At 45.9% G+C, this 26,968-nt stretch overlaps 1 protein-coding gene and 1 long non-coding RNA gene across 4 annotated transcripts in view; one reads left to right on the top strand and one right to left on the bottom strand.

Moving 5' to 3' along the window:
- The window catches only part of LOC119243650 (uncharacterized), a 31,235-nt gene extending 8,415 nt beyond the window's left edge, over positions 1 to 22,820 (top strand). Inside the window, exons 2-5 of one of the 3 annotated variants that reach the window (XR_008551558.1) lie at positions 2,935 to 3,062; positions 3,989 to 4,133; positions 20,285 to 20,445; positions 20,966 to 22,820. This is a non-coding gene — a long non-coding RNA (uncharacterized LOC119243650). Of the gene's footprint in view, positions 1 to 2,934; positions 3,063 to 3,988; positions 4,134 to 20,284; positions 20,471 to 20,965 lie in introns of all 3 variants that reach the window. The other 2 variants (XR_008551557.1, XR_008551559.1) reach the window with 2 other exon arrangements.
- The window catches only part of PAPSS1 (3'-phosphoadenosine 5'-phosphosulfate synthase 1), a 45,731-nt gene continuing 23,694 nt past the window's right edge, over positions 4,932 to 26,968 (bottom strand). Inside the window, exons 6-12 of the mRNA XM_037509581.2 lie at positions 26,016 to 26,129; positions 24,630 to 24,741; positions 23,077 to 23,282; positions 21,631 to 21,766; positions 16,412 to 16,680; positions 9,721 to 9,950; positions 4,932 to 5,650 (exon numbers count right to left, since the gene is read on the bottom strand). Of these exons, the coding sequence (XP_037365478.1) occupies positions 5,512 to 5,650; positions 9,721 to 9,950; positions 16,412 to 16,680; positions 21,631 to 21,766; positions 23,077 to 23,282; positions 24,630 to 24,741; positions 26,016 to 26,129 (1,206 nt within the window). The 3' untranslated portion in view covers positions 4,932 to 5,511. The remainder of the gene's footprint in view (positions 5,651 to 9,720; positions 9,951 to 16,411; positions 16,681 to 21,630; positions 21,767 to 23,076; positions 23,283 to 24,629; positions 24,742 to 26,015; positions 26,130 to 26,968) is intronic.

Below are 26,968 nucleotides of genomic sequence, written 5' to 3'. Positions count from 1 at the left end.
AGTCGTCCAGAGCAATGGACAAATCCCTACTGCCCGACTACATGGTACAGGGACGTTAAGGACTTTCTTTGCAATTACCTCTTCCCTGTGCATAATCTCTCCCCTCCCCACCATGGATGAAAACAGAATTATGATACTATGAAGCTGATGAGACAGATCCCGGCATGAGACCGACCTGTCTGGCTCAGACCTCCCCCGGCATGTGGATCTGAGATACTTGAAGCCCAAAGGACACCCTCAGAGCCTGACCCGGTGTGTCTTGCTGGCCAGGAAGCTCCCGTACACCATACCTGCCACACACACAGGGTAGCCGCCTTCTTCCGGCTCCTTATTCCAAAACACACTGAACTGTTAACTGAAACATGATTATGAACCTATTTATCTTGCCCCCCTCCAAGCCTTTCTTATCCACCCCATGAGACCGAAAGGTCACTGACGAGGGAGGGAGAAAGTTGGGAACAAGCTGTCCTGATCAGTCTGAGCCTGACACCCAGGATCCAGGACCTGGTACATTGCCATCTTCAACAAACTCAAGGTGCTATAAAGAAGGGGTGGGGGTGGAGACTCGGGAACTTGTAGTCTCCCTCAGAAGGAAGGAAGCAGCCCTGTGTTGAATGCCTATGTATGGGAAGATGTGCAGCAGATATTCCACAATTTAAAAACACTCTGAACATAATACCCCAAATTACTCTTTGCGCTCATGACAGCCCTTCTGCGTGCTTGAGACTTATCACAGTGGAAGTCACCACACCAGACTTTAAAACACTGCCTTCTAAAAGTTTCCATTAATATAATTTCAGCTACTCAAAACTGAGTTTCCAAGTTTGTCTCTAAGCTATATTTTCTTTTCTTTGTGGAGGCTGTTTGTTCTTTTGTTTCTGGCAATAAGAGAAAAAATTATATAAAATTTGAGCATAATTTTTTAATCTATCAGAGATAGGAAGAAAAGAACCAAATCCTTCCCTATTGTTTCAAAGATTTAAAAAATATATATGTGGTACACAGTGATTACCCTGAGCGACTCAGGCATTCACGTTTTTCTTTTCTCCTTTTTTTTGGTGAAGTCAATAAGGCTGCCCATCAATAGCAGGCTATTAGTGAATTAGTTTTGGGGGCTTTAACAGTTATATCTGGATTTTCAGCTTCACAGGGGTCAAGCACTTTGAACTCCCCAGATTGTTCCAGGATAAACTGTATTTTGCAGTTCGGTAGCTCAGCACTGTGTTGTAAATATACACTGTTGCTTAATTCTGTTCTATATCCTGCCTCTGTCATTTTAATGCTGTCATTTATCCCTGTAATCACAAAGCCTTGAGCTCCCACCTCCAAGTCCTTTCTCACCTTCACAGTCCCGCAGCCACCACACATCTGGACAGACCAGATGGACCCATGCGTACATACACTGGTCTGGCCTTGGGCACTTAGGCTGTTGCCACAACTTAGCTACTGTAAATAGTGCTGCAGTAAACATAGGGGTGCAGGTTTCCTTTTGAATTGGTGTTTTGTGTCCTTTGGGTAGGTTCCTAGAGTGGAAGTGCAGGCCCACATGGTAGATTTCCTTTTTAATCTTCTGAGAACCCTCCATGCCATCTTCCACAGGGGCTGGATGGCCGACTTGCCCACCCATGGTGTATGAGGCTCCTTTTTCTTCACATCTTTGTGAACACTTGTTGTTTCTGATCTTTTTTTTTTTTTTTTTTAAGCAAACAAAAAAAGCTTTATTAACTTATACCAAGAGGGAGATTCAGGCCTAGCTAGACCTAGCAGTTCTGGATAGAAATTGTACTTTATCTCTAAGCTCTTTTTTTTTTTTTTTTTTTTCGAATTTTTGAAAGCAGCATTTTATTTTTTTTTTTTTAAATATTAAATTTTATTTTTATATTCCCCCATACAATTGCAAACGCCCCATTCTGACCCCAATCCTTCCCCTCCCGCCCCCCAAAAAGTGTCTGTTTCTGATCTTTTTGATGTAACCTCCCATTTCTTTCTTACAATTCTTCCGTGGCTGTGTGTAGCCCACCAGACTGCCTGCAACGAGCAAAAATCAAATCCCTCCCTCTGCACCTGTGGACAGGGCCTAGCTGTGCCTGAGACCACACAAAAGGCACCAGCCCCGTGCTGGGCTGGCACAGGCACACGTGTGCAGGCTTCAGGGCCGCTTGGTGGGACCCCAGACAAGGGTCAGAACCACTCCACTCAGATGTTTCTCCTTGGGGAGCAGGTTAGGCATTGAGGACCACGGGCTCGCCTTAACAGATCCTCCAACCTCCTGGCCAATAGGAGAGGTCTAAGCTGTTGGCAGCAAACCGAGGGGGTGTCCAAGTTAGTTTCCGTACTGACATCTCCCTTTTCTTACCAAAGGCAGGTAATGGAGATGCAGTGCTTGTGCGCGGCTGAGATGAAAGTCCGTGAAGAAATCCTCCATGTTTCCCGCTTCAGTTCCTCAGACCTTAGAGCCTTCGGTTGTAACACAGATCCTCAGGGAGGCAGCGTCCCCTGTGTTCCCACAGAGGCAGGATAGGTCTTTTGCACAACCTACCTGTAATTACATTCAGGACAGAATCCAGCAGAAATACACCCAAGAGGCTTGTGGTCACACTAAGAAATATACCCCACACATGAAAGAGACCCAGTGGGCAAATACTTCTGTGCTTGGTGAGCCAACCCACCCTCGACACACACACGCTAACAAAAACATACCATATGCGGGCAGCGTGACTTCCGAATTCTCCCTCATAGGGAATTTGAATGGGGACTTCCGAGAGACATAATTGCTCCCCTCCTGAATAGAAATGAAACGCAGATATGTGGTCTAGATTATGCTAGTGGGCTGGAGAACGGAGAGACTTACAACATTTTGTTTCTGCCAAGATGACTGCACTTTTTCTTTTCCTTTCTTTAAACATAAAATTATTTTTCTGTCCACTTTTCCAGCAGATGGGTAGATAAAAATGGCAGAGATTTCCAAGACCACTTAGCTGGAGAGGTCTGCTGAAAGGGTTGAAAGCCTTAAAGATTGGTTTGGGCTCATTTTAATGACCCAGGAAGAGGAAAAAGAAAAGGTCTGTGTTTCTCAGATTTGTGCAGACACACACACGAACCTGTGAATGGGTGGAAATCCTCAGTGCTTCTCTTCTCTATCTTTCCAGAACACACCAGTGGGTGGGTGGCCAGTCCCACGGGCACAGGGGCCTCACGTGAGGTTTTCATCAGTTCCTCTCAGTGGGCTGGACGCCAGGAGCATGGGGAGGGCTGCACTGGGAAAGGACAGTTAGTTACACAACAGTCACACGTGTAAACCCCACGCCACCCTCGTGTTACTACTCGATTTCTTCATGTGCCCATCTTGAGCGTATATATATTTTTTAAAGATTTATTTATGCATACAAGATCTGGGGTACAGGCCAGAGGTGTGGAGGCGGTGAGAGGATTCACCAGAGCCAGAGTGGGGAATACAACAGGCAGATTGACCAAAGTGTGCTGCTGAGGGGAGCAGCGGGTGAGTCAGGAGAGGTCTGCTGCACCATGTGGCTAGGTCCTTGGCCAGGGATTGAACTCGTGTTGCAGAGGCTGCGGACAGCTTCATAGGTTGCTTCTTAACCCCTTGTGCCACCAGGGAGGTCCTTGATTTTATATTCTTGTAGGTTTGAAAGGACATTAAGTTGTCTGAATACCAAGTATTTCTAAAGGTTTTCCTCCTACTTTTAACTTTTAAAATATGCTGTGGACAGTAAAAATCACCTAAAAATTTAGCAGTACCAAGATTTTTATGTGAAATATTTTTTTTGTTCATATGCCACTTGTTAGTCAGACTTCCTGATGGCAAATGATAGAAACTCAAACTAATTTATCAGCAAAGGACTTTACAGGAAGGCTCTTGGGTAGGTTAATTAGTGGGGAAAACGAGAAATTAAGCTTACTGGTCAAGAATGAATGGAGATTGGTGGCAGGGGACTCGAGCCAAGGTCATGCCACTGTTATATTCTAGACTGTACTCGTGCCTGCACCGGAGACCCTAATGAGCGTCACCTCCCTGGACCCGGGGTCACCACTTCTGTCATCACCACTGTGAAACCAACCATCAGTTCGTCCTCCACATCTTTGCTTCAGTTCCCACGTGTTCAACATTTCAGGTGGGAGTTTCTGGATTTGTTGAGCTGGGGTGCTACTGAGCTATTGGGGTTGGAGAGGGAGCCTGCAGTGCTCCTGCATCCTTGCAGACCTACAGGAAGTTTTTCCCTCAATAAAAAGATCTAGGGAATGCAGAGCCAAAACAGTAGTAGGAACCGTATCACCTCTGTTTTCCCCGACACAGCCATCCATGTCCCCTCTACATCGCCCGCTGACAAGGAGTTTCACGCAATAGCCTCTAGTGAAGAAAGCTATCCACTGGGAACGCTACTCATGTTCCCCACTTATTTTCCCTTTTCCCCTATTTTTCCCCCATTTCTCCTTGTTTCTTTTCCTCGTGGTATTATGTTCCCACTGGTTTTCGTAACCATGTACTATTCTCCATGTAGAATCCGTCATCTCTTTAAAATGCTGCATTTTCAAGGCCAGATCATCCCAGATAACTTCATCATAGAAAGTATGATTGCAAGTCCAAAATGCTAACATCTCAACCAGAATTGTATTTCCAGCTCTGAAATCAGCATTTGCACTTGAATATTCTACTTGCGGATGTTGTACAAAAGCGACTTGGTAACGGTGCCCCCGCCTCTATCATCTCCTCGCTACTTAAGAATATTGTGTGTTTGGGGAAACTAGCTGAGTTTTTGGATGGACTAAGAATGCACTATTACTTCCCAGCTTAAAAAACCATGAATCATGGTGTGAGGAACTACCAGGTCTCAGTCATGAAAGAGGCTGGTGTTTTCACTTTTCAACAAGAAGGAGAGAGTATGTGCAAACAAAACAAGGTTAAAAGTACCACGTAGTAAGAAGTCAAAAAATTAATTTTATTGAATAAAGAAAGTTCGTTCAGGGCTTACACAGATCGTAAGAATACTTTAGATTGTAACAGATGAGAGAGATCGATAGCTGACTGGAAGAAAGCATACAAGCAGTTTCTATGTTCAACGTAAAAAAACAAAAAAAACTAGTTGCTGCAAATGTTTTGAAAAATTCCCCAAACTAACTCTACCCAAGTTTATCATTTAGTGGATTTTCTCCCTCTTCTTTCAAGGGATGAAAAAGTGAGATTCAAAGTGTCCACTATTGGTTACATCTATAACAGTTTGGAAAAATCATGAGACAGAAGCATAAATACCATATAAAAAGACGAGATTTTAAAATTGTAGGATTACGAACTACAGTAAGTGGCAGAGAGACATTAAAACCAGCTGTGTGTTACACTAGCTCGGGAGAAAGCCCGTTAGGCAGGACACACTGATGATCCCTAGGGAAAACAGGCTGTATTTAGGTGGTGGCCAACGGACACCACCAGCAACAGCAGCTCCGGGCCCCTTCTGCCGGCCAGGGCAGGGTCACGGGAGGGCACGTGGCTGCAGCTCAGGCTTTCTCCAGGGACCTGTAGTACTCCATCAGCACCGTCCAGGCCTTGGGCGCCATGAAGCCTTCTGGAGGTTTCTGGCCTTCTCGGGCAAGTCTGCGCATTCGTGTTCCTGAAATAAATTCAAAGTCTTCATGGCTGAGAGAGAGAGAGAGAAGAAAATTATTCCACATTTTAGAAACTTACATTCTAGTGAAATGTTCAGTGAATTTAAAATTTTTCTTAACTGGTTCATTTCTTAACTGGTTTTCTTAACTGGTTCATTCTATTTATGGTAGACAAGCGCAGCGGAAGAGGAAAATAATGTGGAGAAAACACAGTACTAACTGGTGGGTATTATCCTGATTTCAAATGTACCACTGCACAAAAAACACTATGGAAAAGGACTCTTGCGTAGAACTAAGGAAAAATTTTCAATTGACTGTTTCACAGTTCATCGAGATGCACATGCGGTTATAATTCCAGAGACAATACAGCAAGGTCTCTGCAGCCCTCCCGCCGCTAACTCCCTGCAGAACTACAGAGCAGCCAGCCAGGCTGACAGCACAGAAGCAAGTCCCTGTTCCTATTCAGACTTGCTCTGTTTTCCTCCTACCCCTACTGTGTGTTATTAGGTTCTGTGTAATTTCACCACACAGGCAGGTTCCCGGACCCACCAGTCAAGAATCAGAACAGTTCCCAAACCCTGGTGATCTTGGGGCATGCCCCCAGGATCCTTAAAAGCACACCCACTCCTTCCCGATCCAACCCCCTGGCAACTGCTGCTTTAGAATTAGGAATTAAAACAAAAGATCACATTAAATCTAGCACAGACTGAAAACTTTTTAGGAAAGGCTAGGTACTGGAATACCGGAATCTTCAGAGAAAAACTAGAATTTGTAACAGCAAGTAAGTGGCAGTAATTGCTGTTATTCCACTGATAAGCTACCGCAAAGGTAGTTTTCATTTCCTCTTCCTTGCAGATCCTGCAGCCCTTAGGCCTCAGCGCTGAGCACCTCTGGCTGTGACACACTGCTGACTGGTCACTTTGTCCTCTTCCCCCAAATGTGGTGACCGACCTAGGGCACAGCAGGACCCAGCTAGTGTCCTGGGCCACCCAAGTCACCAGGTCACAGCACCATTTGCTCCGGTCAACAGTGGTTCCTTTCCACTTTGTTATTTGTGAAGATGACCTGGGGATGCAGTGGGCCACCCAGCACTGCATGGCCCTCCTCCTCAGGGATGGCAGGCATGTCTGACCAACACACACCTGGGCATCCAGGTAAGCAGATGCACACAGACACTCTGCAGAGAGCTCTCTGAAAGTCGTTCTGTGCTGGTACAATCCTGTCAATAACATGCAGGGTGAAGGCTCGAAACAGGATGCCACGCTTTCCCTGCAACACCACTGCCATTTTACCAAAATGGGGGAGGAGCCCAGGGGAGAGAAGACTAGAAAGAGACACAAGTGCTACTGGTGATTATTTCTGCGAAGTAGTATCGTGCACCTTTTAATTTAGCTCATCATGTTTTCTGCAGTTTTCTATGAGGATGAGTTGGAGCAATTACCAATATCAAAATCAAATTACTACCAAAAGCAATTTTTATAATGCATAAAGCTCATTTTAAAAATCTCTGTCCAAATAGGTAACAGGTGAATAAAAGCATAGCAACGTCAGAAAGTTCTGAACTAATTTCAGTATTAACATGCTAACCTAAAACAAGATACAGGTAAAGAACAAATATATAATGGTATTTTCTAATACATACCTGTACTCCCCTAATTATTATTCAAATGTATAGTAACATAAAAAGGCAACGCATTTTACATATCTATTAACAGTCACATACTAACTCCCCATAATAAAATACGTGCAAAATCTAAAAACACAGGGTAAGACTTGGTAAATTTATACAATCACAATCAGCTACATGTTTTCAGAAGAAACTTCAAAACTAGTAAAAACAAAGCATTTTATAAATTAATGGAAAAGACAATTCTGCGAAAACAAATACTTGGGTATTGCAAAAACAACAGGAGAGAGGAAAATAAAGGAATTCACACAAAACATTTTAGCGGTCAGCTTCACAAGACTTAAATGGGAACAGGGTTAGGGGAATAAAGGTCTCTATGGCCCTTAAACTGAGTTTCTTTGAGTCACTGTTCTAGTGACTATGAACCTTAACTTCCTAAGTGTAAACAGATGATTTATACTATGATTCCTATCAATAATATTTTGCCTGAAATCTTCACGAAGTTTGTTTTTCTTTCTCCCGGAGCCTTGTCTTACACTGGTATTTAATCAAATCAAAAGCTGCAAAATCATTAATTACATAAAAGTTGGCACTGAATAACATCCATTAATCAAACACAAGACAACTTCATGTGGTCATAATTAATAACTGTCTTCGCACTACATCAAAGACAATCGCCTTCCACACAGTTTTAATCACCTTCCAGTATAGTCCCATCAACCTAATTGTATTTGAACACAAATATGAAAAATAGAAAATGAGGGCAGCTTTAACGCTTCCCAAGTTACAATTTATTCAGATTCAGTAACTCAAAAAAAATGCCAAGAAAATGAACCACTCATGCAACTAATTAAGAGTTCATCACTGGAAAATCTTATGAGAACTGATGTAATTATTTAGCGTTTGAGTGATTAAAAGAGAGACTTAAAGCAATACTCCACAGATTTAACAAAACATGAAAGTTACCAAGGGCTTCCCAGCACATCAGTCAACTACATACAGATGGAAGATGGAGTCGAGGGGCCTGCCTGTGATTAAATCCGCTGAATCTGCAAAGACGCCTCTGTCGTGAAACACAAGGAAACGTGTAACGGGAAAGCTCCACTCGGTCTGGTCTGGGTTCCCTAGCTCATCGAGGTGGACACGCGACGGTGGTATGGGTTACCGGCTACCAGCAGAGCTAGTCTGAGGCTCTCGGTCAGTCCTTTCCTAACAGGGTTAGCTTCACAGCATCTCTACACAGACTCCCTGTGTAAATGTCCCGCTGGGGAGAAGCAAAGGGCGGCCAGGATTCCTCCCTACCAAGGTTTCTTTTTCTATTTCTTGTCCCCACCATTACAGCAATGAGGACCCGGGTCAAGGCTACTCCTGAAGACAACTGTAACGTCTCACGGGAAGAGGCTTGCTCTGAGACCAGAGGCTGCTGGAACTCAGCTGGTTTCTACTTGTACCCACTCCAGGACCGCCAGTAGAGCAGACACTGGTAACAGACACACACACACAAATAATTACACATTCCACTTGCTGGACATAAATTGTAATTTGCACAAAAAAGACAAGAAGACAAGTCCTGTGTCAAGCTCCAACTGGATGTAAAAGGGACAGCTGCTGCACAAGGCAGTCATGTCACGCTGTCCTCCTGGGGATGAGGGGACAAGGACAGGGAATGACCCAGGCTCCGCGGGAGTGGCACAGCCAGCTTCTGATTCTGAGCCTCACGCTGCTGTCCACGCTTACAGCCTGCCTGCACTGCCTGGGATGGTATCTACACTCAGCAATGGAAACAGTTTGCTGGGCACGGACAAAGAAGCTCAGTTCTCCATTTCTCTGCACTGTCGTTTTTGGCTCCTCCTAGGAGCACTGAGGAGAGATGCCCTCTGCCTGGTCAAGCACACGGGCTGGAGCCAGGCCACACGTCCCACGCTGGCCTGCCCTTTACCTCCACTCTGTGGCCTTACACAAGTTACTTGGCCTGTGTGTGCCTCAGCGTACTACTCACCTGTAAAACAGGCAAGAACAGCACCTACCTCAGGCCTGTTGTGGGGGACAGTTGATGTAATACCCACAACGCCATCAGAACAGCGCCTGTCACGGGGACTGTGCAAATGTTAGCAAACCTCCCCCACCACACAGATGCCCAGGGCTTTGCAGTGTCACAACCCCCAAGTCCCCCAACTGCCTCTGTGAGCTCAGCAAGGCCAGCAGACACGGACAGCGGAACCACAGCACCACCCTCAGGCTTCACAACCAAATCCCTGGAGTCACGAGCCACAGACCTGGTCCAGCGTTATTTCTCCTATCTTCTGGAAGACTGAGGATTTCGTTTCCTTGGTTTGTGTTTAGTACCTTGCCTTGGTACCTTTTTACCACCCAGCCTGCCTTCACTAAAGGTGTGGAAAGAGGAGACATGTATGACGGCCCCAGGGGGCGGGAGCCCCATGTTTCCCAGATTTGGGTAGGAAACTGCCACTTACTGTTCCGAGTCATAGTAATCCATCCGCTTCTTTTTCTTGTTGTAAGCGGCAACGCGGAAGGGCACGATTTCCAGGGTGATGAGGCCGGGGGCCATCGTCAGCACTTTGGCCCCGTGACTCGGCTCGTAAAGATCCTTCCCTGTTTCTGGATGCGGCATGCCGGCGGGGTCTCGTCCAACTATGTAAAAATTGGCTCCTGCGACCATCCGCGCTCTGCAGTGCCACTGGACCTAGAAGGACAGCTTGCATGTAGGTCAGCAGGCTCTGTATGGCCAGGGCTCAGAAGCAGTGAATGGGTAATAAATGCACATTCTTAACACAATCAATAGCTTAGCAGGGAATCTCAATAAACATAAATTTCTCATCTCAAGAAACCAGAAACAGAATCCCTACCCCCTCCTATTAACCTAAGGATTATAAATGTGTATTTATGCATATGCACTTACATGCATATTTAACGCATGTGGCTTTTGGGATAATGGTAATTACCCTTCTTGTACTGAGTATAGCTGACAAATAAAACTGTACAGCTTTAAAGAGATGGTCTGATGTATTTACACAGTGAAATATTTACTACAGTCAAGCTAATGTGTATGGAGGGAGTAAGAACACAACCTACTCTCAATAAATTTCAAATACCTAGTATAGTATTTTTAACTATATGCAACATGCTGTGCATTGTTACATTTTCAGAACTTATTTGTCTTATAATTGAAGGCTTATATCCTGTGACCAGCTTGGAAACAAAAGTCTGCATCTAATCCACTTTGACATCAGTCCACAATGGTCTGTGTCTTGCTCCAGGCACCTGTGATGAGAGCGTGCTAGCTGTATATGCTCACAGAGGGTTCATGGACATGACGCTGGCGCTTATCCACTCTGCTTACTCCCTATCCATTTACCCACTAAGTACAGTGACACCAACCTTTGTGAAGTCAACACTCATCCATTAAATGGGGATTACAATGGTACCTGGTCAGAGTAAGCACACAATACACGTTATCCACGGTCACGAGTTTTTTTTTTCCTCTCCTCTTGGTACAACTATTTGTTTTCCTAGAATTAGTAACTGCCTTGGTTTTTTCCACACACCTGTGCTTCTGTGGACTTGTAGATCCTTTCTCCTGAGGACATAGTCTACTAGAATCCCCAATCTCCCCTGCAGCGTGGCCCTGTGCCATGTGCCAGTCAAACGAGCCAAACACAGGCCATTAAAAGTGTTACGAGGAATGCAAGTCACAGCCACAGTGAGATCTCCACTCACACCCACGAGAACAGCTTACATCAGAAAGACTAACAACAATGATGAGGATGCAGACAAGGAACCTTTGTACAGTGTTGGTGGAACATAAATTGGTATAACCATTTTGGAAAACAGTATGGAATGTCCTCAAAAAGGAAATCAGAGTTAGCATGTGATCCAGTCATGCCACTTTTGGGTATCCATCTGAAGAATATGGAACCAGTAGTTCGAAGAGCTATATGCACCCCATTTACATTGCTAGGAACACCTATATTCACTGTGGCGCAATTGCTACAACACAGGAACACAGAAGTGCCTATCAGTGAGTGACTGGTTAGAAGATGTACTATATATACACGAACAAATACTATTTAGCTACAGAAAAGATAAATAAAAGATGAAATGTTGCCATTTCTAGCAAAATGGAAGGAACCTAAAGGCTTCAGGTCAAACAAAAAAGTCAGAAGGTAAAGACAAATACGGGAAGACGTCACCTACATGTGCAAAAGCAGCAGAGCGGATGAATATACCAAGCAGAAATAAACGAATGGACTTTGACAACACAAATGCGGTTACCAGAAGGGAAAAGAGTGGGGAGGAGCAAGGGTGGAGGAGTTCCAGTGGATGGTGGTGGACGAAAGAATAAAATTTAAAAACATTAAAACTCCAATTCATAAAAAGTAACACATAAGTAGTCTCCTGAGCACTGTCCAGTTTCTCTTTCCCAATGGCTAGTGGGATGGAGAGGACCCCCAGGTCCTAGCCACACTTCTACACACAAGCTCTCCTCGCATGAGAGCTGCAGGAGTTGTGTCTGAGTAAGACAGCAAAGCAGGAAGCTTAACAGATCTTTGCTACACAAACCTCCGCTTCCTCCACCCACCCTTCTCTCCCCACTGTGCAAACTGTGGTCAAGAAACTGTTGATTGCTGCACTATTTACAACAGCTAGGACACGAAGCAGTGTAAGCGCCCATCAACAGACAACGGGTCAGCAGGTGGTCTAGCCACACTGTGGAGGTGAGTCAGTGATAAGAAAGGTGAAGAGCTGCTGTTTGAGGGACCTGTATCCTAAAGCGAGTCAGAATAGCAAACTCTGGATGATTTCTCATGGCAGGGGATTAGACAAAGTAATATACTTTTAAAAGTAGCACATATTAATAAACGCAGGCCTCTGAGGTTAAGAGGGAGTGGAAGAAATTGACAATGGGATGGGAGGGAGGGTTGGAGGGGAAAGAAATTCATTCTAGGGGCCTCCCTGGTGGTGCAAGGGGTTAGGATGCAGCACTATGAAGCTATCCACAGCCACTGCAGCACGAGTTCGTTCCCCAGCCAGGCAGCTACCCACGTGGCATGGCTGCTGCTCCCCTCAGCAGCGTACTTCAGTCAGTCTGCCTGTTCTCTTCCCCACTCTGTCTCTGGTGAGTCCTCTCACCCCCCACACCTCTGCCCTATACCCCAGCTCTTGTTTGCATAAATAAATCTTAAAAAAATTCATTCTAATTGCATGATTTAACTTTAATACATACTTTTCTCATCTCAAAAAATAATATATAATGAAATTTTAAAAGAGTGATTCATGGACCAACAGCCCAACGACAGGAGGCGTACCACAGACCACAGTCACGACTAACCTAATTCTGGGCATCAGAGGTTCACCCAGGATTTTAGAAAGCAGTCCTGGTTCCTGCCGCAGATCTTCAGTATAAGCAGTGGGAAACTCAGGGTTCACATTTCCCAACAGTATTAAGTAGAGAGGGTCTACACATCATTTAAAATCAGCTTTAAAAAAAAACAAAACATTTCCTAAATGTAGCTCTGATTTTACCTCATCTGGTTCACAAGGACCCTACCTCTCATCACTGAAAGGTATTTCACAGTACAGGGACCCCAAAAAGACTGTGAACTACACCACAAACTTGAGTGAAAAAAAAAAAGAGTTGAAGGCTATCTTACGAAAGACCCCAGAGAGGGTGAAAGGTGGATGGCAGTCTTGGGGGCTCTGGCTTCTAGTTGGGCCCAGATCTCAACAAATCATGTCTCCTTAGCTGGCAGGACGCTTGGAATTGTTGACAGGAGGAACAGGTTGACACCGTGGCAGGATTTACTCCCCGGAAGGTGGTAGGAACACAGTTCAAGGAACACAGTGGCAACCTATTCCTGCTTCAGAGCCTCTGTCCCCAACACAGAGTCAGCTCTGTACTGCGTGTGGGTAATTCCCACAGCAGAGGAAAATCCCTACCTCCAGCAACATGTTTTCTCCAAGATTCAACTGGTAATTCTCCTTCCTCCACCTGAAAGCCCGGACACAACTGCTTGCTGGCACACACCCACACTCCAAGGCACAGCTGACGTCCGGCTCTGTCCCTAGGGGGCCCGAGAAAGCCTGCGTTGTCCCTTACAGAAACGGATTCCGTATTCAGTGAGTTGGGGCAGTTTCCTATGGTCAACGGGAACCTCACAGAGTGAAAATGCCCAGACAGAACTCCTTTTGACCATTAGGAAAGTAACACTCCTTCCTCATGTCTCCCCGCACCCGACCTCGTTCCCGAAACAGAATTTAGGAGTCAAGCCATAACATCTTTATGGGCTGGGAAATCAGGGCCATCCTGTTGATAAGAGAACATGTGTCCAGGGAAACAATCTGGTACCAGTGCCTTCTAAATGACCTCCGGAAGATGATTAAAGGAAGAGTCGTTGTTTTCATTTTATTATTATTAGTTGGCAAGCAAGCGTCACTGGCAGACTTTTTCCTGATGTCTCTGGAAAAGCTACATAAATGAGCATTTTTCTAATTACAAAAGAATCTTGACCGAAGATTTGCGAATAAGCCAAACACACAGTGGGGTGCTGGAGAAGCAGACACAGGATCGTTTTCATCTGTCCTCAATCTGACGGAGCTGACCCTGCCAGGCCACAAGCCTGAAACACCAAACGGCGTAAAGGATGAAGAGTGCCCTAGAATTTCCAAGTTGGTTCGCGAAAGGTTTGGACGTCAGACGCTATCGCTTGCTTGGATACCAGATGCACAGCTTTCTGTTAGGACCCACCCCCCCCTCAACTGAGAATTGACCCTCCAGACGGGGATCTACGCACATATAAGTCTGATGCTCTTTATACCATTCTAGAAACCGGCGTAGGCACCCAGAGCACCCAACACCATTGCCTCCGTCCTCCCACAGCAGAAGGCCTCCGGTAGGCTCCAGGCAGCCGCCAGCCCCTGTGGGACGAGCAGGCATGTCACAGTGAGCCTTGCTGACCTTAAGACCTGACCAGGATTCCTCTGACTCTAGAGGGGGCTCAGATACACTCGTGTAGGGCCTGCACCACCAGTTGTAGTAAAAACCTTGCTGCGTCAGTTTAGCAGGAGTGCTCACCCCTGACGTGGGTTCAGACTCCTCACTCCCCACCGCCCCAGTGGCTGCCTCCGCAAGCACCTGCTGGTCTGTGTCACCAGAATCACCCCTCCCGCGAGTCTGGCGGTCCCTCCTGCAGGCCTCCCTCCACACGCCCACGCCCTGCGCCACTCTCGTCCTTGCCTACAGATCCCCACGGGCGACGCTCAGAACCAAGTTCTAAGCTGTCTCTTCCACAGGGGCAGCAGCTCCTGAGTCAAACCCGCTGCCACCACTTGCACTGCTGACCATGCAGCTCTGGTGTCCTTCGGCAGACCACAGTGAAATCACTACACCTCCCGGAGCTTCAGTAACCTCACCTGGAAAGAGGGAATAAAACCTACCTTGTGAGCTGCTGTGTGGATTACATTGTAGAATGCACGCTAAGAATCTGTTCAGCGTGTGACAGATACTTGCGCAGCACCCAGAAATGGTGGTTTTCATTCCATCTTTACACTTATTTTCCTACTCTTCCTAAATTATTGAACACCACAGGACATGGCCCAGGGGAGGCATGCTCTCATGTGGCCTGGGTGGGAGTGGACATCGGGGCTTTCTGCCATCATGGAAACTCTAGGATTTCTTTCACAGATGGACAAGCCCCCTGACACAGGACAGAATCCTGGGACACCGAGAACTTGCAGACGAGCAGTCTGCTATTGATCGCTAAATTGGCCTGCACTGCCAGGAGCTAGGCGACGTGGGAAGTGATTTACAACTATCCCCCTGACTGCTCACAAGGGAAATACTACAGCGATCACTGCTACCACAGGGCAGGTAACGTGAGAGAACAACAGGGAAGAAACAGACAAATAAAGAAAATCACAACCCACAAGTCCAGGCCATGATGAACAATGAGCAAGCCAAAGCCGCGGTACTGGCGACTCCACTCCAAGGAGGGACAGCAGGGCCGCCCTGCCCACTCCGCTACAGGGGAGTCCAAGAGTTTATTTCCAGCCTGATTCTAAAACCCCGTGGCCACGTGCTTTATTATTATGTAATAAGAGTGGACCATTCTGAGAACATTACAGTTGAATACATTTTATAATCTTCAGTTTTTCGTCGTTCTGTTTTCCTTGCATGAAGAGGTCTGTGTCGCGTACAGCCCCACTACTAAGCTCTGGTGAAAACATTCAGATGGACCCCAAAGGACAGCCACACACAGTTCGATTTCCTTTTAGACTTTTTTTGGAGGAAGACAGCTCAGGGAATATACAAGGAAATTCTTCAGATCCTTTCTAAAAGGATTTGCCTACCAGAGCAATCTGAATATATTCCTCTCCCTTCAAGGCAGGCATGAAAAGGGACGCAGAAACAACACGCATTCCATTCTTTATCTTGGAAACCCAACATGGAGCTGGCTGGGAGTTTCCCACACACTGGTTTTTAGGTCAGTCATTGATTTATTCACTCATTCATTCAACAAATACTTTTTTTTAAAATCCTACTCTGCCCTTGAAGCAAACCCCAAATTAAGCCATCTTCAAATATAGTTATAAAAAGATCTCAAAATATCCCTCTGACCACTAAATAGAACCCAGAGCCCTCCCCCAACCATAACAGAAAATACTACTTCCCGGTCCCCTTCAACTCTAGTCCTTCACAAAGCACAGAGGAAGAGAGGTATTAGGAGCGTGTTTTCAAAAAACCATGCTTTTCCTCCTGCTGAAATACTTTTGGCAATTCCAAATTTCAGAGAATGCCAATATCTATCCCCTGGGAAGAGTGACTAAGGGGAGAAGCCGGGTATGAGCTGTTGTCTGCACACGTAGCAGTTGAGAGGGCAGCCCCCACCTGGCCACACCGCGCTCACCCAGCCCCGTCTGCAGGGACAGCTTGGGATCCTTGTCTCCCCCACTGAAAAACCAGAACACTCTAGGTAGACTCCCTTTACACAGGTAGTTAAGCTTTCTCGCCTGCTAATCTGCCTGATGCTGTTTGGCTTACACAGCCATCACAGAACCTTGGGGGGCAGTGGGTGGGGGGGCATCCTTCTACCCTCCCACAAGAGCAGTTTCAATGCAGCAGCAATGAAAATCTCAGCAGCAGCCTACCTCAGTGGGCCCAGCGTACATCATGGGAGAAGGGAAGATGGCCACGACTGTACTTTCGGGATTCAGGACGCCCTCCTCCAGCACTGCAGCATGCTGCTTCATCCGCCACATCAGAGGAACATCGTCATCCTTTGTCCAGCCCCCGAGAGGGTGAAGGAGCAGTACAGGGCGCCGGTAGCCCCGCTCCAGAAGTTGCTTGTGGGTGTCCTGCATTAACAGAGCATGCCCGTTGTGCACTGGGTTGCGTAATTGAAATGCAAAGACAGCATCTGAAAAGAGAATTTCCAGAGTTGAGAACAGCACATTTCTAAGAGATTACCTTCCAAAGGGCAGACGAGTTTGAGGTTAGCGCAAGAAAACATGCAGCAGCACAACCGGACCGAAACTGGTGAAACTGTGTCCTGCCCAGATGCTGCTATATTTTTTACTTTAAAATACAACAGATATAATGGTGATGGGTCTGTAACAGTAACTTTCTGCACCCTTGGGAAACTGGAGAAGAGCAGCAGACTCCGAGGCAAACATCCTGGTTCAGCCTCCCAATGGAGGCCAATTCTTGGCCTCTGCCATAATTATCCACCAGGTGGGATGTTGGTGTGCGAGCTTTGATGGAGGGTGAGTGAAGCCTGTGCACACATGGAGGAGTCAAAGGTCACCCCAAAGATATACAGACATGTAAATGAATGAAAAATTACTTAAAAAAAAAAAAAGACATGAGCACTTCAGAAACGCCCCTTTTATGAACGTCCCAACAAGGAACACGGAGAGCTCCAGCCAGAGAAGGACTGATGACACGGACTGGAAACTGGGAACAGGAAGGGACAGGGCAAAGAGAAGCCTTTGCTGCTGTTGATTTGGCTTTAAAGGAGGCTGCTGGACAATGGCATGATGTAAACAGAGTCCAGGGATCAGACTGTACGACACCATGGCTATTATCCTGAGTTCAGTGGGCGCACTGCAGCTAGGAGGAGACTGTCCTTGTTTTTAGAAAACGCACTTCAGGTCTACAACCTTCAAAGAGAATGAGAAAGCAAGTAAGGTATAAGCTAATAACTGTAGCATGTGGTGGAATGTACTTGTGTTCTTGGTGCGACTCCTGTAATTTTCCTATAAATTGTAAAGGATTTCAAAAGAGTTTAATAATGAAATGGAGACATATGAAGCAATGGATCTTATTTAGACCCTGATTCAAACAATTTTTTTTAAAAATGTGTCTACTATGAAGTTAGAAATGTGAACATATCCTGGATATTGAGATACTAACACACTTACAGATATCAGGGTTGTGCTTTTTAATTTTTTAAGTCCTTACCTTGAACAGACAAAAGTAAAGCTTTCGATAAAACAACACAGGGTTTGAAATTTGCTGCAGAATAAAGACGGGTGCAGCTGAGGACAGGGGAGGATGATAAAAGATGAGTCAAGAGTCAGATAGGTCAGAGGTACCTGGGTATTCACTCCACAGTATCTGGACTTAGCAGTAAGGTTTGACATTTCCCAGACAGTTTCAAAGGAGAGGATAGATGTAGGATACCAAGAAACACTGCTTTGGGACAGAGTAAGAATGAGTTCAAGACCCAGAACTACCAGTGTTAGCCATGGAGCGTATCAACGACTGAATTTCCCTTTCTGCTGTCCTAAAAAGGGAACGACACTAAGGCTATTGTGATGAAGATACAACAACATCAAGGTGTGCACCGCAAACCTGAGTTTCTTAAGAATATCATTCTGTTGGGTCTGCTTTTGCTTTCTGTGTTTTTTCATTGAAGGAACACTGCACTGTAACACTGTGGGAGTTTCAGGTATGCCTCTTTGAGAATCAACAGGTGCAAATGCTAAAAACCAATTCCAAAAATTCTCAGCAGGAAATGAACCCACTGTTTGGCTGTGGGTCAAGGGCCACTACCATGTGAACCCACACTCCCAGGGAGTATCTAGGATGAAGGGGTGGTAATCAGGAACAGGCGCCCATCTTCGAAGGGCACCCTGGGGAATACATGTCCAGGTATGACGACTACATTCCCAACTTCAGCCAGGTCAAGTCTGATTCTGTAAAATCACCATGTAGCACACGTCCTCACATGACAGGATGTGCAATGAGGAAACAACACAGTCAGCTGTCTCCTATACATGTATTTCACCAACGCTAAGAATTCCTCTATCTAGATCTTCTTTCCAAAAGAATTAATCAACTCCACACTAGAGATTTAACAGTTAGCAGCTAGGCAACTTATTAGAAGTTCACATTCGCAGTCCCACCAAGGATTTCACTGCCAAAATTTCCTCCAGGTAGAATTATTTCCTTACTATCTACTCCACTCAGAAATTCAAAGGCCATTTCATCTGTCTCTCCACTTTTTTCCGCCTTTCTTATAAAAGCCCCTACTTGCAGCAGCCATTAAAATGTCAGAGGGAGGAGCCCAGGGGACTGAGGTGAATGTGCACGGGTGCACTGGGGAAGGAAACGCTATGGGGACTACACCTGAGGGGGTGGAGGGGAGCAAATATTGTTTAAAAATGAGTAATGATGTAAAAATAAATTAAAAATTTTTTAAAAGATAAAAAAATAAACTATCAATATTAGGTCAAAAAAAAAAGTCTCCTTTTCCTGTCCCTGCCCAAGCCTTACTGCCTGCCCCTAATCTACCCCAAAGCTGTAAGAACAGGGATTTCTGATTTTTCCTAAGTCAACAGTTGCTTGACCACACTTTGTGAATATTCAAGGAGTGGAGAGAGAGAGAGAGAGAGTGTGTGTGTGGGGTTACTTTGGTGGGTTTTTTTTTTTAAGAGTTGGAACTAAGAATGAGTCTGAACGTCCTCCCCCGTCTGGATGTCATAAATCACCGGTCTGTCTTTTACTTACAATGTTTATGAGGGAAAAAGTAAATAAAAAGAATCAAAGAGATGGAGAGAGACTGCTTGAACAGACATGAACACAGTTGCTACAGCGTGACCGCACAGTGACTGTCACGCCCCAAAGCAAGCGCGCGAGGACTATTTCAGCCTCACGTCCCAAACACCTTTGGTTGCTAACAATGAACATAAAGCTTTCTGCCAGCGGGGCACTGTGTTGTTGCTCTTCCTTTCCCCAGCATCCGTTCTCTGCCTGTGTGTGCGCACGTGTCATATGTGCACGTGATCTATGCATGTGTGCATGTGACAGTATGCATGTGTGAGTGTGTGGTGTGTGTCTGTGCCTGTGCGTGTGCTGCCCGTGAGTGGATGTGGCTGGCGCGGGGGAGTGCTGCCCTCCACCTCAGCGGTGGGAGACTCAGCAGGCGCCCAGAGGATGGGTGAGAGGCAGGGGCACTCCGGCCCAGGGAGCACGTGCTTCAGTGCTGTGACCTGGCTGTGCTGACTGCCTAAAACCAGCTCTGCCCAGCGCCCCACTCACCCAGCTTCAAAAGCAGTTTCCTTCCAGCCCCATTTCCAGAGTGGAAACGCCACCTAGACTTAGTCCCTGGAGGCCTCAACATTCCACTGGGTTCCCTAACCCTGGTCATACTTCTTTGCTGAATTTATGCTCAAGGTCTTATCTGAGGGGCACCTGATCTGACTGAGGGTGACACACACATCAGACAAACATCCCCAGGGCACGGCCACTGATGTCACGAAAGCCTGGGGCCTTTGTGGACAAGCTACCTGCCACATGTCCTCCTCAGTCTGCCTAAAAGAGCTGTCACACAGCTCCAGGTGTACGAATTATCATTTGTAGTTTAACAGCTCCACAAAGTTCTGAGCTTTACTTGCCACTGTGTGGACACGTACTGGCTTGTAAGAAGTTGTCAATTTTGCCTCTGTGACAGGTTAGGACACCAACATTCTCTATGTCATAAACATGCACTCCCACTTGGCTTCCTTCTTTCTTTCCAGGGGAACAGTCAACCATCAGTGGCTCAAAGACCCTGCCATCTGGAAGCAGATCATACAGACCTCCAACCTTGCCAGCTACAGAATGTTCTAGAAGAGCAATACTGTTCAGATTACTGTGCACAGTACAACAGCCCCCACGGGGAGACCAATGTTCTTCTGAGGTGAGGGATGGAAGAGGAAGGAGAGGTAATAAAAACTGCAGGTAAAAGGAAAACAATGAACATTTCCCGTTTTCTCTCCTTATCATGCACACAGCAGCAGATGATTTATTATTAGGGCTTCCTAGAAGAGTAAACAAGAGCTACAAAGTAACCCCCTGGTCTGTTATCTATTTGCCTTGATCTAAAGTGGAAAAGTAAACAAAGTAATTCCCCAGGGTTTTTGTTGTCTGGTGTGAGGCTACTAACTGGCTCTAGGCTACTTTAAACAAAGTCTCCATAACTCATTATGCAACAAACTATCCCAATGGCATAAAACGTTTGCCTGATGCAGGGGAGGATAAAACAGATGTAATATGAAAGCCTCCAATTATGATTGATTCCCTGATAAGACCCCTCAACCGTGCCAGTGACTTATTTACTGGCATGCATTTCAGCTATGAATTCAATATTTGGCAAAAAATGAAAGTAAATGAGGTGATCTCAGCAAGTCCTTCACTGAACATGACCCTGTTCTCCACAGATGCTTCTGGCTGCAAGAAAAGAAGACCCAACCAAGCATCTTAAGTAGCTCAAAAAGGCATGAAGTCTTCAACTCAAAGAGCTGGACCCCGGGATTGGATGAGAAACTCAAAAAGGATAATCTCCACACATCCTCAGGGGTGCAGAAGGGATGCCCAGGCTTTGGTCCTCACAGAAGCTAAACACACTGAGAAAAGGGTGGTCTTGACTGAGATGTCTGGAGTCACTTGCAACCCATAATGGGGACCCATAAGGCTTGGTGGCCAGTTGTTTCCTGAAGAGCAACCACATTCACCTCACTTTTCTCAACCCTATCGAACCGTTCCCAAGAGAAGACATTCTGAGATATGAAGCACACCGATCAACTCTGCAAATAACTTCTCTCACATGGTGCTAAACGTGTCAGCTTCTTAATCCACAAAAGTCAACTTGCTGACAGCATCCACCTTCCAAAGCAGACATGGTAATGTTAGCCTAAGCACAGCGACAGAGCAGAACCACCCAGGTCGGATTAGCTGACTTTCCTTCCCCATTCCACTGCTCCATTTACCTCGACTCAACTGTCTCTTATGCTTTAGTCAATGCTGGAACAAAACTTCTAGAACTTTTTCCATCAGGCAGAGATGCCAAGTACTCCCACATGAGATCATCCGATCCCTATCTTACCGGCATTCATGTCTTTAAATTTCTGCTTGAGCTCGGTAGGAGTGAAACGGTACTGGTCGAGACCATCATTCCAATAAATCCGGTCCAAGACTTGAAGATCCCCCCCAATAAGCCAGTCTCCTTGCTCCATAACCATCTACAGGGAAGAAAAAGGAAATTATTTTTTTGAAAGTATAAATTCAATTTAAAAAAACTTTTTGCCCCTCAAGTTTTATTGATATGCCAGTCGCTTATATAACTATATAACCTCGGGGCACAACTCCACACCTGCACACATGTCACTCACCCTCCACCAGCACTCCAGAGTCAGGCTCTGTCACCTCCCTGCCCACCCTTCAAGGGAGCTTGAGACCTGGGTGCGATGGATCTTATGTTCTCACGGGGGACACCCGAGAAACCAGAGAACACTCAGCTGCTGAGGAATGTCATACGGAAAAAAGCAGGGTGGTGGACATAGTGTCTGGGACACACGAGAGGGTATTTCAGAAAAATGAGTCAGGCGGGGCCGCTCAGAGGAGAGTGACATTGACCCTGAATGGATGAAAGGGAACAGGTCACGCAGGGACAGCACCTCAGGTGGAGGGAGAGCAAAAACAAAGCTCTGGGGCAGAAACCAGCTTTTGTCTCGCAGAGGGCAGAAGGAGAGCAAGAAGGTCAGGGCCTTAAGAGCCAGGCAGACACATGGGTGGGTTATTTTAATCACACTAAGGGTGGCGTGATGTCCTCAGATTTTTGTTTCTACAAGATCCTCTTCTGGCAACTGTGGGAGTGGACTATGACTCCACCCCGGCTTGAGAACAGGAGGGCTGGTAAGCAGGTGGGAGTGGAAGGGCCTGGGATGCTGCAGACTCCACCGAAGCTGCCGGAAGCACACAGCGGAATATTATTCAGTCAGAAAGATGGCTTCCGTCATTTGTGACAACACGGGTGGGGCTGGAGGGGATTACGCTAAGAAGTCCGAGGAGAAACACAAGCATGATTTCACTCATTCGTGGCATTTAAGGGGGAAAAAAACAAAACAAACAGACAAAACAATGTGCACACTGCCCCACATGGCAGCACCAGCCCCTGGCCCTCTGCGGACACTTAAAATACATTTGCGCTGCTTAAATGGTGGGCCTGGCGTGACACTACACATCTGACAAGGTGTGAACCTGCACCCTTAAAACACACAGCATTGTCCCCAATGTTACTGGACAAAAGTAATTTAATATAAATGAAATATTTAACATAAAAAATAAAATATTTCAGGAACAACAAAAAGTCTATTATTGAATAAATATTTCTGTGGACCAAAAGGGCAAGTTACTCTGCTGACTACTAATATAACATCCAGTCTTAATTCTGCAAAATACTGACAATCCCAATGGTAAAGCTGATACACGGGGAATCCCGGCATTTCATTACTAGCCAATCAGGACAGAGGCAGGCGGGTTTCAACAGGACCTTGATGTAGGGGTGGTTCTTGCAGGTGGTTCCCCACTGCCGGGCGCAGCGCTCCTCCTTCCGGTGCTCGAAGAACTCTGGGTTGCGAAGAATGGCGACGCGGCGCCCCTCGTACACCAGGGCGACAGCTGTGCAGCCATCCAGCCTATCCTTGTCTTCATGGGTGGCTGTCAGCACGATGGGCACTGACAGGTTAATGACACCCCCTGCATGGCACAGAGAGCAGAAAGCACACAGCACGCATTACTAGCATGCCTTGGGCCAGCATTCACTTCTGACATGCTGCACAGGTGAGGAGATGGATGTACCCAGGGTCCAGGTGGGACCAGTGCTTGGCATAGAAAATCGGGAGAAAATCAGCAACTAAAAAAAGAGTTAAAGTTAAGAGCATCCGCACTGTGGGCAGCAAAATCCCCACAATTCACAAAACTATCTGGTGGGGGGGAACACTTGGTGTTGGAGCATAGAGAGAAAGCACTGTCTTAACAAGGATGGATGGCTCAAGGCCAACACCCCCCAAGATGGACTGCCCCCCTTCAGTATGTAAGACATGAACCATGTTTCGGAGCCCTTTCGGGAAAAATCGAAACCCTTGCTCATGACTACATTCCGAGTGGCAAATATACATGAAACAGCTGGCTCTCCCTGAGCCAGAGAGCAGACAACGCCGAAAATATTGTTTTATGTCTTGGTTTTTAATCAGAATTGAGCCACTGTCAGCTATCACTGACCAAGAAACAAAGCTGTCATCAGCGGCTCTATCTAAACCAAATGAGTCACCAGTGAGACCCACAGCCCATGAGCAATTTCCAACCTGTCAAGCTCTGAGTTGTTTCCTACTTGTTGTGCACAGGTGAGAAAAAAAAATGAGCTCTCCAGCTCCCCAGTGGGCGTGCATCACAAGCCGACGGCAACCATACTGTCTTCAAAACCATAGCACGTCTTCCTTGGACAAAAGGCACCATCAGAATCAGTCCTAATAGCTTGGCTGCTTTAAAATCACCACCACCAGGTACAATTCAAAAAGATAACAGGTGAATTTGCACCAAACCCAAGACTAAATCTTTCCCAAGGAGGCACTCCACCAAGACTGTGCTCCCAAGGATGAAAATCAAAAAGCAGCATTTAACACCTTGTTTTCTTATAATACAGTTTCTAGAGAATCATCATCCAAAACTACATTTTCCAATATCTAATTCACTGCTCAAAGAAGTTGTAATGTGGAAGAAAGCAGTAGCAATTTAAAGAGGTTCTATACCCAACCTGCTTTCTTTACTGTAGCAGAATAATCTTACCGATGGTAGGCAGCTCAAGGTAGCTGGTTTGTCCTTATGATGCACAGAATGTCAATTTCTTTGGCAATTATTTTTTAGTATTTTGAAAGACCAGAAAGAGTCACCCTTTGAAGTTATTTCTGGACTCTTCAGTTTATACTCCCTAACTTGTATGTCTCAGTCTTCACATGCCACCCCCACTAAGATGTCACCAACCCTTTGATGAGCAGTCCCTGCCAGTGCCACTGCCCAGCACAGCCCGCGCACTGCATGTCTTACCATCCAGAAGACAGTCGAAGTGCAGGCACTGCAGGTACTCCCTCTCCCTCATGAAGCCGTTCAGCGGGGTGGCCCAGCCTTCTGCCAGCACCTGCACCCACTGCATGTCCACCTGGGGAGGACATGCATGAGGATGATCCTACATCACACACTTACAACAAAGGCAGGAATAACCTCAGAAGGAAGTTCAGTATTGTAAGAAATGTAAACAAAAGTCATTATAGATTATGTAAATCTAATAAAGATGAGGGCACTAGGCAAAATAAGCAGGTTTCTAAGCACTGTTAGTAAGGATGGCATCTCCTAAACCAGTGAGGAGTCATTTTATCATTAGTCAGAGATTCGTATCATTTATTCTCAGTGTGTATATGTGTATATACACCTGTGTGCAAGTATGTATGTAAGCATGCACACAACTGTATGTATGTATTTGAATGTAGATAAATGTGTACGAGGGTGTATATGTGAATGTTTACGTGCATGTGTGTGAATGGGTGTGCCACTGCGTGAGTGTGCGTGTGTGTGTGTGAGAGAGAGAGAGAGAGAGAGAACAGAAATGTGTGCGTGTGTGTTCGTCCCATGCCAGCTCCCGAGTGACTCTGCTCTCTGACTCACCCTCTCTCTGAGCCCCCAGCATGTCCTGGCTTCTGGTCAAAGACCCGGTCCCACAAACCACATCAAATACCTACTCTTACAGGGACCTGAATAGCTACTCAGAGAGAGTCTTTCTCCAAGCCTAGAAGCTGCTGGGTTTGCGCTTTCTCCTCACTTTCAGACTTGGCACTTCCCTGGATGTTCTGGGTTTTTATTCTGCTAAAAGAAAAGCTGAGAAATTAACTCCTGGCCCAGGTTCTTCATCTTCAATTCCTGCATTTTAAAGCATTCCTAATGACACAATTTAAAATTCTCTAAGAGTTGAAAATGATAAATTATAGTTTCCATGGTCATCAGATCTAATTTAACTTAGTTTCTCATGTTGGGAAAACACTAATAGTATCACAAGAGCTAAGCTGCACAGTAGAACTCTTAAGGATGTAAGAGAGCCAGACACTTGGGCAGGGGATTCAGGAATATGGTTGATGGGAAAAAATGTTCATTGGAATTTTTAGATTTAGTATTTTTTAACCTTCTACAACCCATTCTTTCCAATAAGTCTGAAAATCTTATATAATGTTATTCTTTGACACTCCAAAATAATTACCATGACTAAAAGTCAAAGCCATGGTAATTTGGGATTTTGGTTTCACAAATTAAACAGTTCCCATCCCTGCATAGTGGGGTATCCACTACAACTTCCCTCAAACCCAGCTAGCTAATCCTGAATTTTCCAGAATAATGACTGTATGAGGCTAAATCACTTGGTATAATAAGTAGCAAAGCACTTACTTTATTAATTTTCAAGGCTGGTAATGTTTCTGCATCTGTTTTTGCCAAATGAAGTTTATTTTCTGGCACATACAGTTCCTTCACTTCGTAAGAAGCATCCACAGGTACGATATCCTATACAACAACAAAAGAACAATTAGGTGTGTGATTCAGCAATTTTGAGTTCCCCCAGGGGGAGCATAAAGAAGAAAATCAACATTTCGAGCGGAAACTTCAGAAAAGCAGCACAGAAGAGGGCTCTGAGGGCCACACCCCCCCATCACTGCTCCTCATGTCAACTGGTTTACTCTCGAGTGAAAACGTGCCACATACAAGAAGGCCCTAAACATAACATCTGTGGTCCATGGAAAAGAAGAATAAATTCTAGGATGTGCCATGCACAGTGGAGATGATAAAAGAATTTGGAAACAAAATACCTAAATGAGGATTGGTATCTAAAATTTACAATGATCTCTTAAAGCCCAGGAAAAAAACAACACAGCCCAAATAAAAAATGGGCCAGACACCTGTAGACAGCCGTCACCAAGGATGTGTGGATGACAAAGGCGACTGTGAGGTGACGCTCCCCATCTCCAGTCACCAGGGAAGACGAGGGCACCAGCACCCCCTCCTGGGCTGGCCCAAACCGGGAGCGCGGAGAGGGTGAAACAAACTGGGGCAGACTGAACAGACCCTTCTCAAAGAAGCAGGCAGCGCCTCCTTGGTGCCTTTGGCCACAAGCCCAGCGCACTGTACTGTGATGGCCCGGCCAGTACTGTGATGGCCCTGCCGCTGCTACAGGATGAGAGGATTCTTAGTGACCGCACCGTTTTTTGTGTTGGTTTTTTTCCCAAGAAAAAAACTGGATGGATAATCTCACAGATGCCCTTGCTATGAGCTGGAGCTGGGCTGGCAAACAAGCAGCACCCGTCACCTGGAGAGCGCCGCTCCTGCCTTCTTGTCTCAAGCTTCCT

Source organism: Talpa occidentalis, unplaced genomic scaffold (assembly GCF_014898055.3).
Source record: "Talpa occidentalis isolate TD23 unplaced genomic scaffold, MPIMG_talOcc4v2.1 talOcc4.13, whole genome shotgun sequence".
In the NCBI taxonomy this organism is placed as follows: Eukaryota; Metazoa; Chordata; class Mammalia; order Eulipotyphla; family Talpidae; genus Talpa; species Talpa occidentalis.
This window is presented reverse-complemented; position numbering and strand designations above follow the sequence as displayed.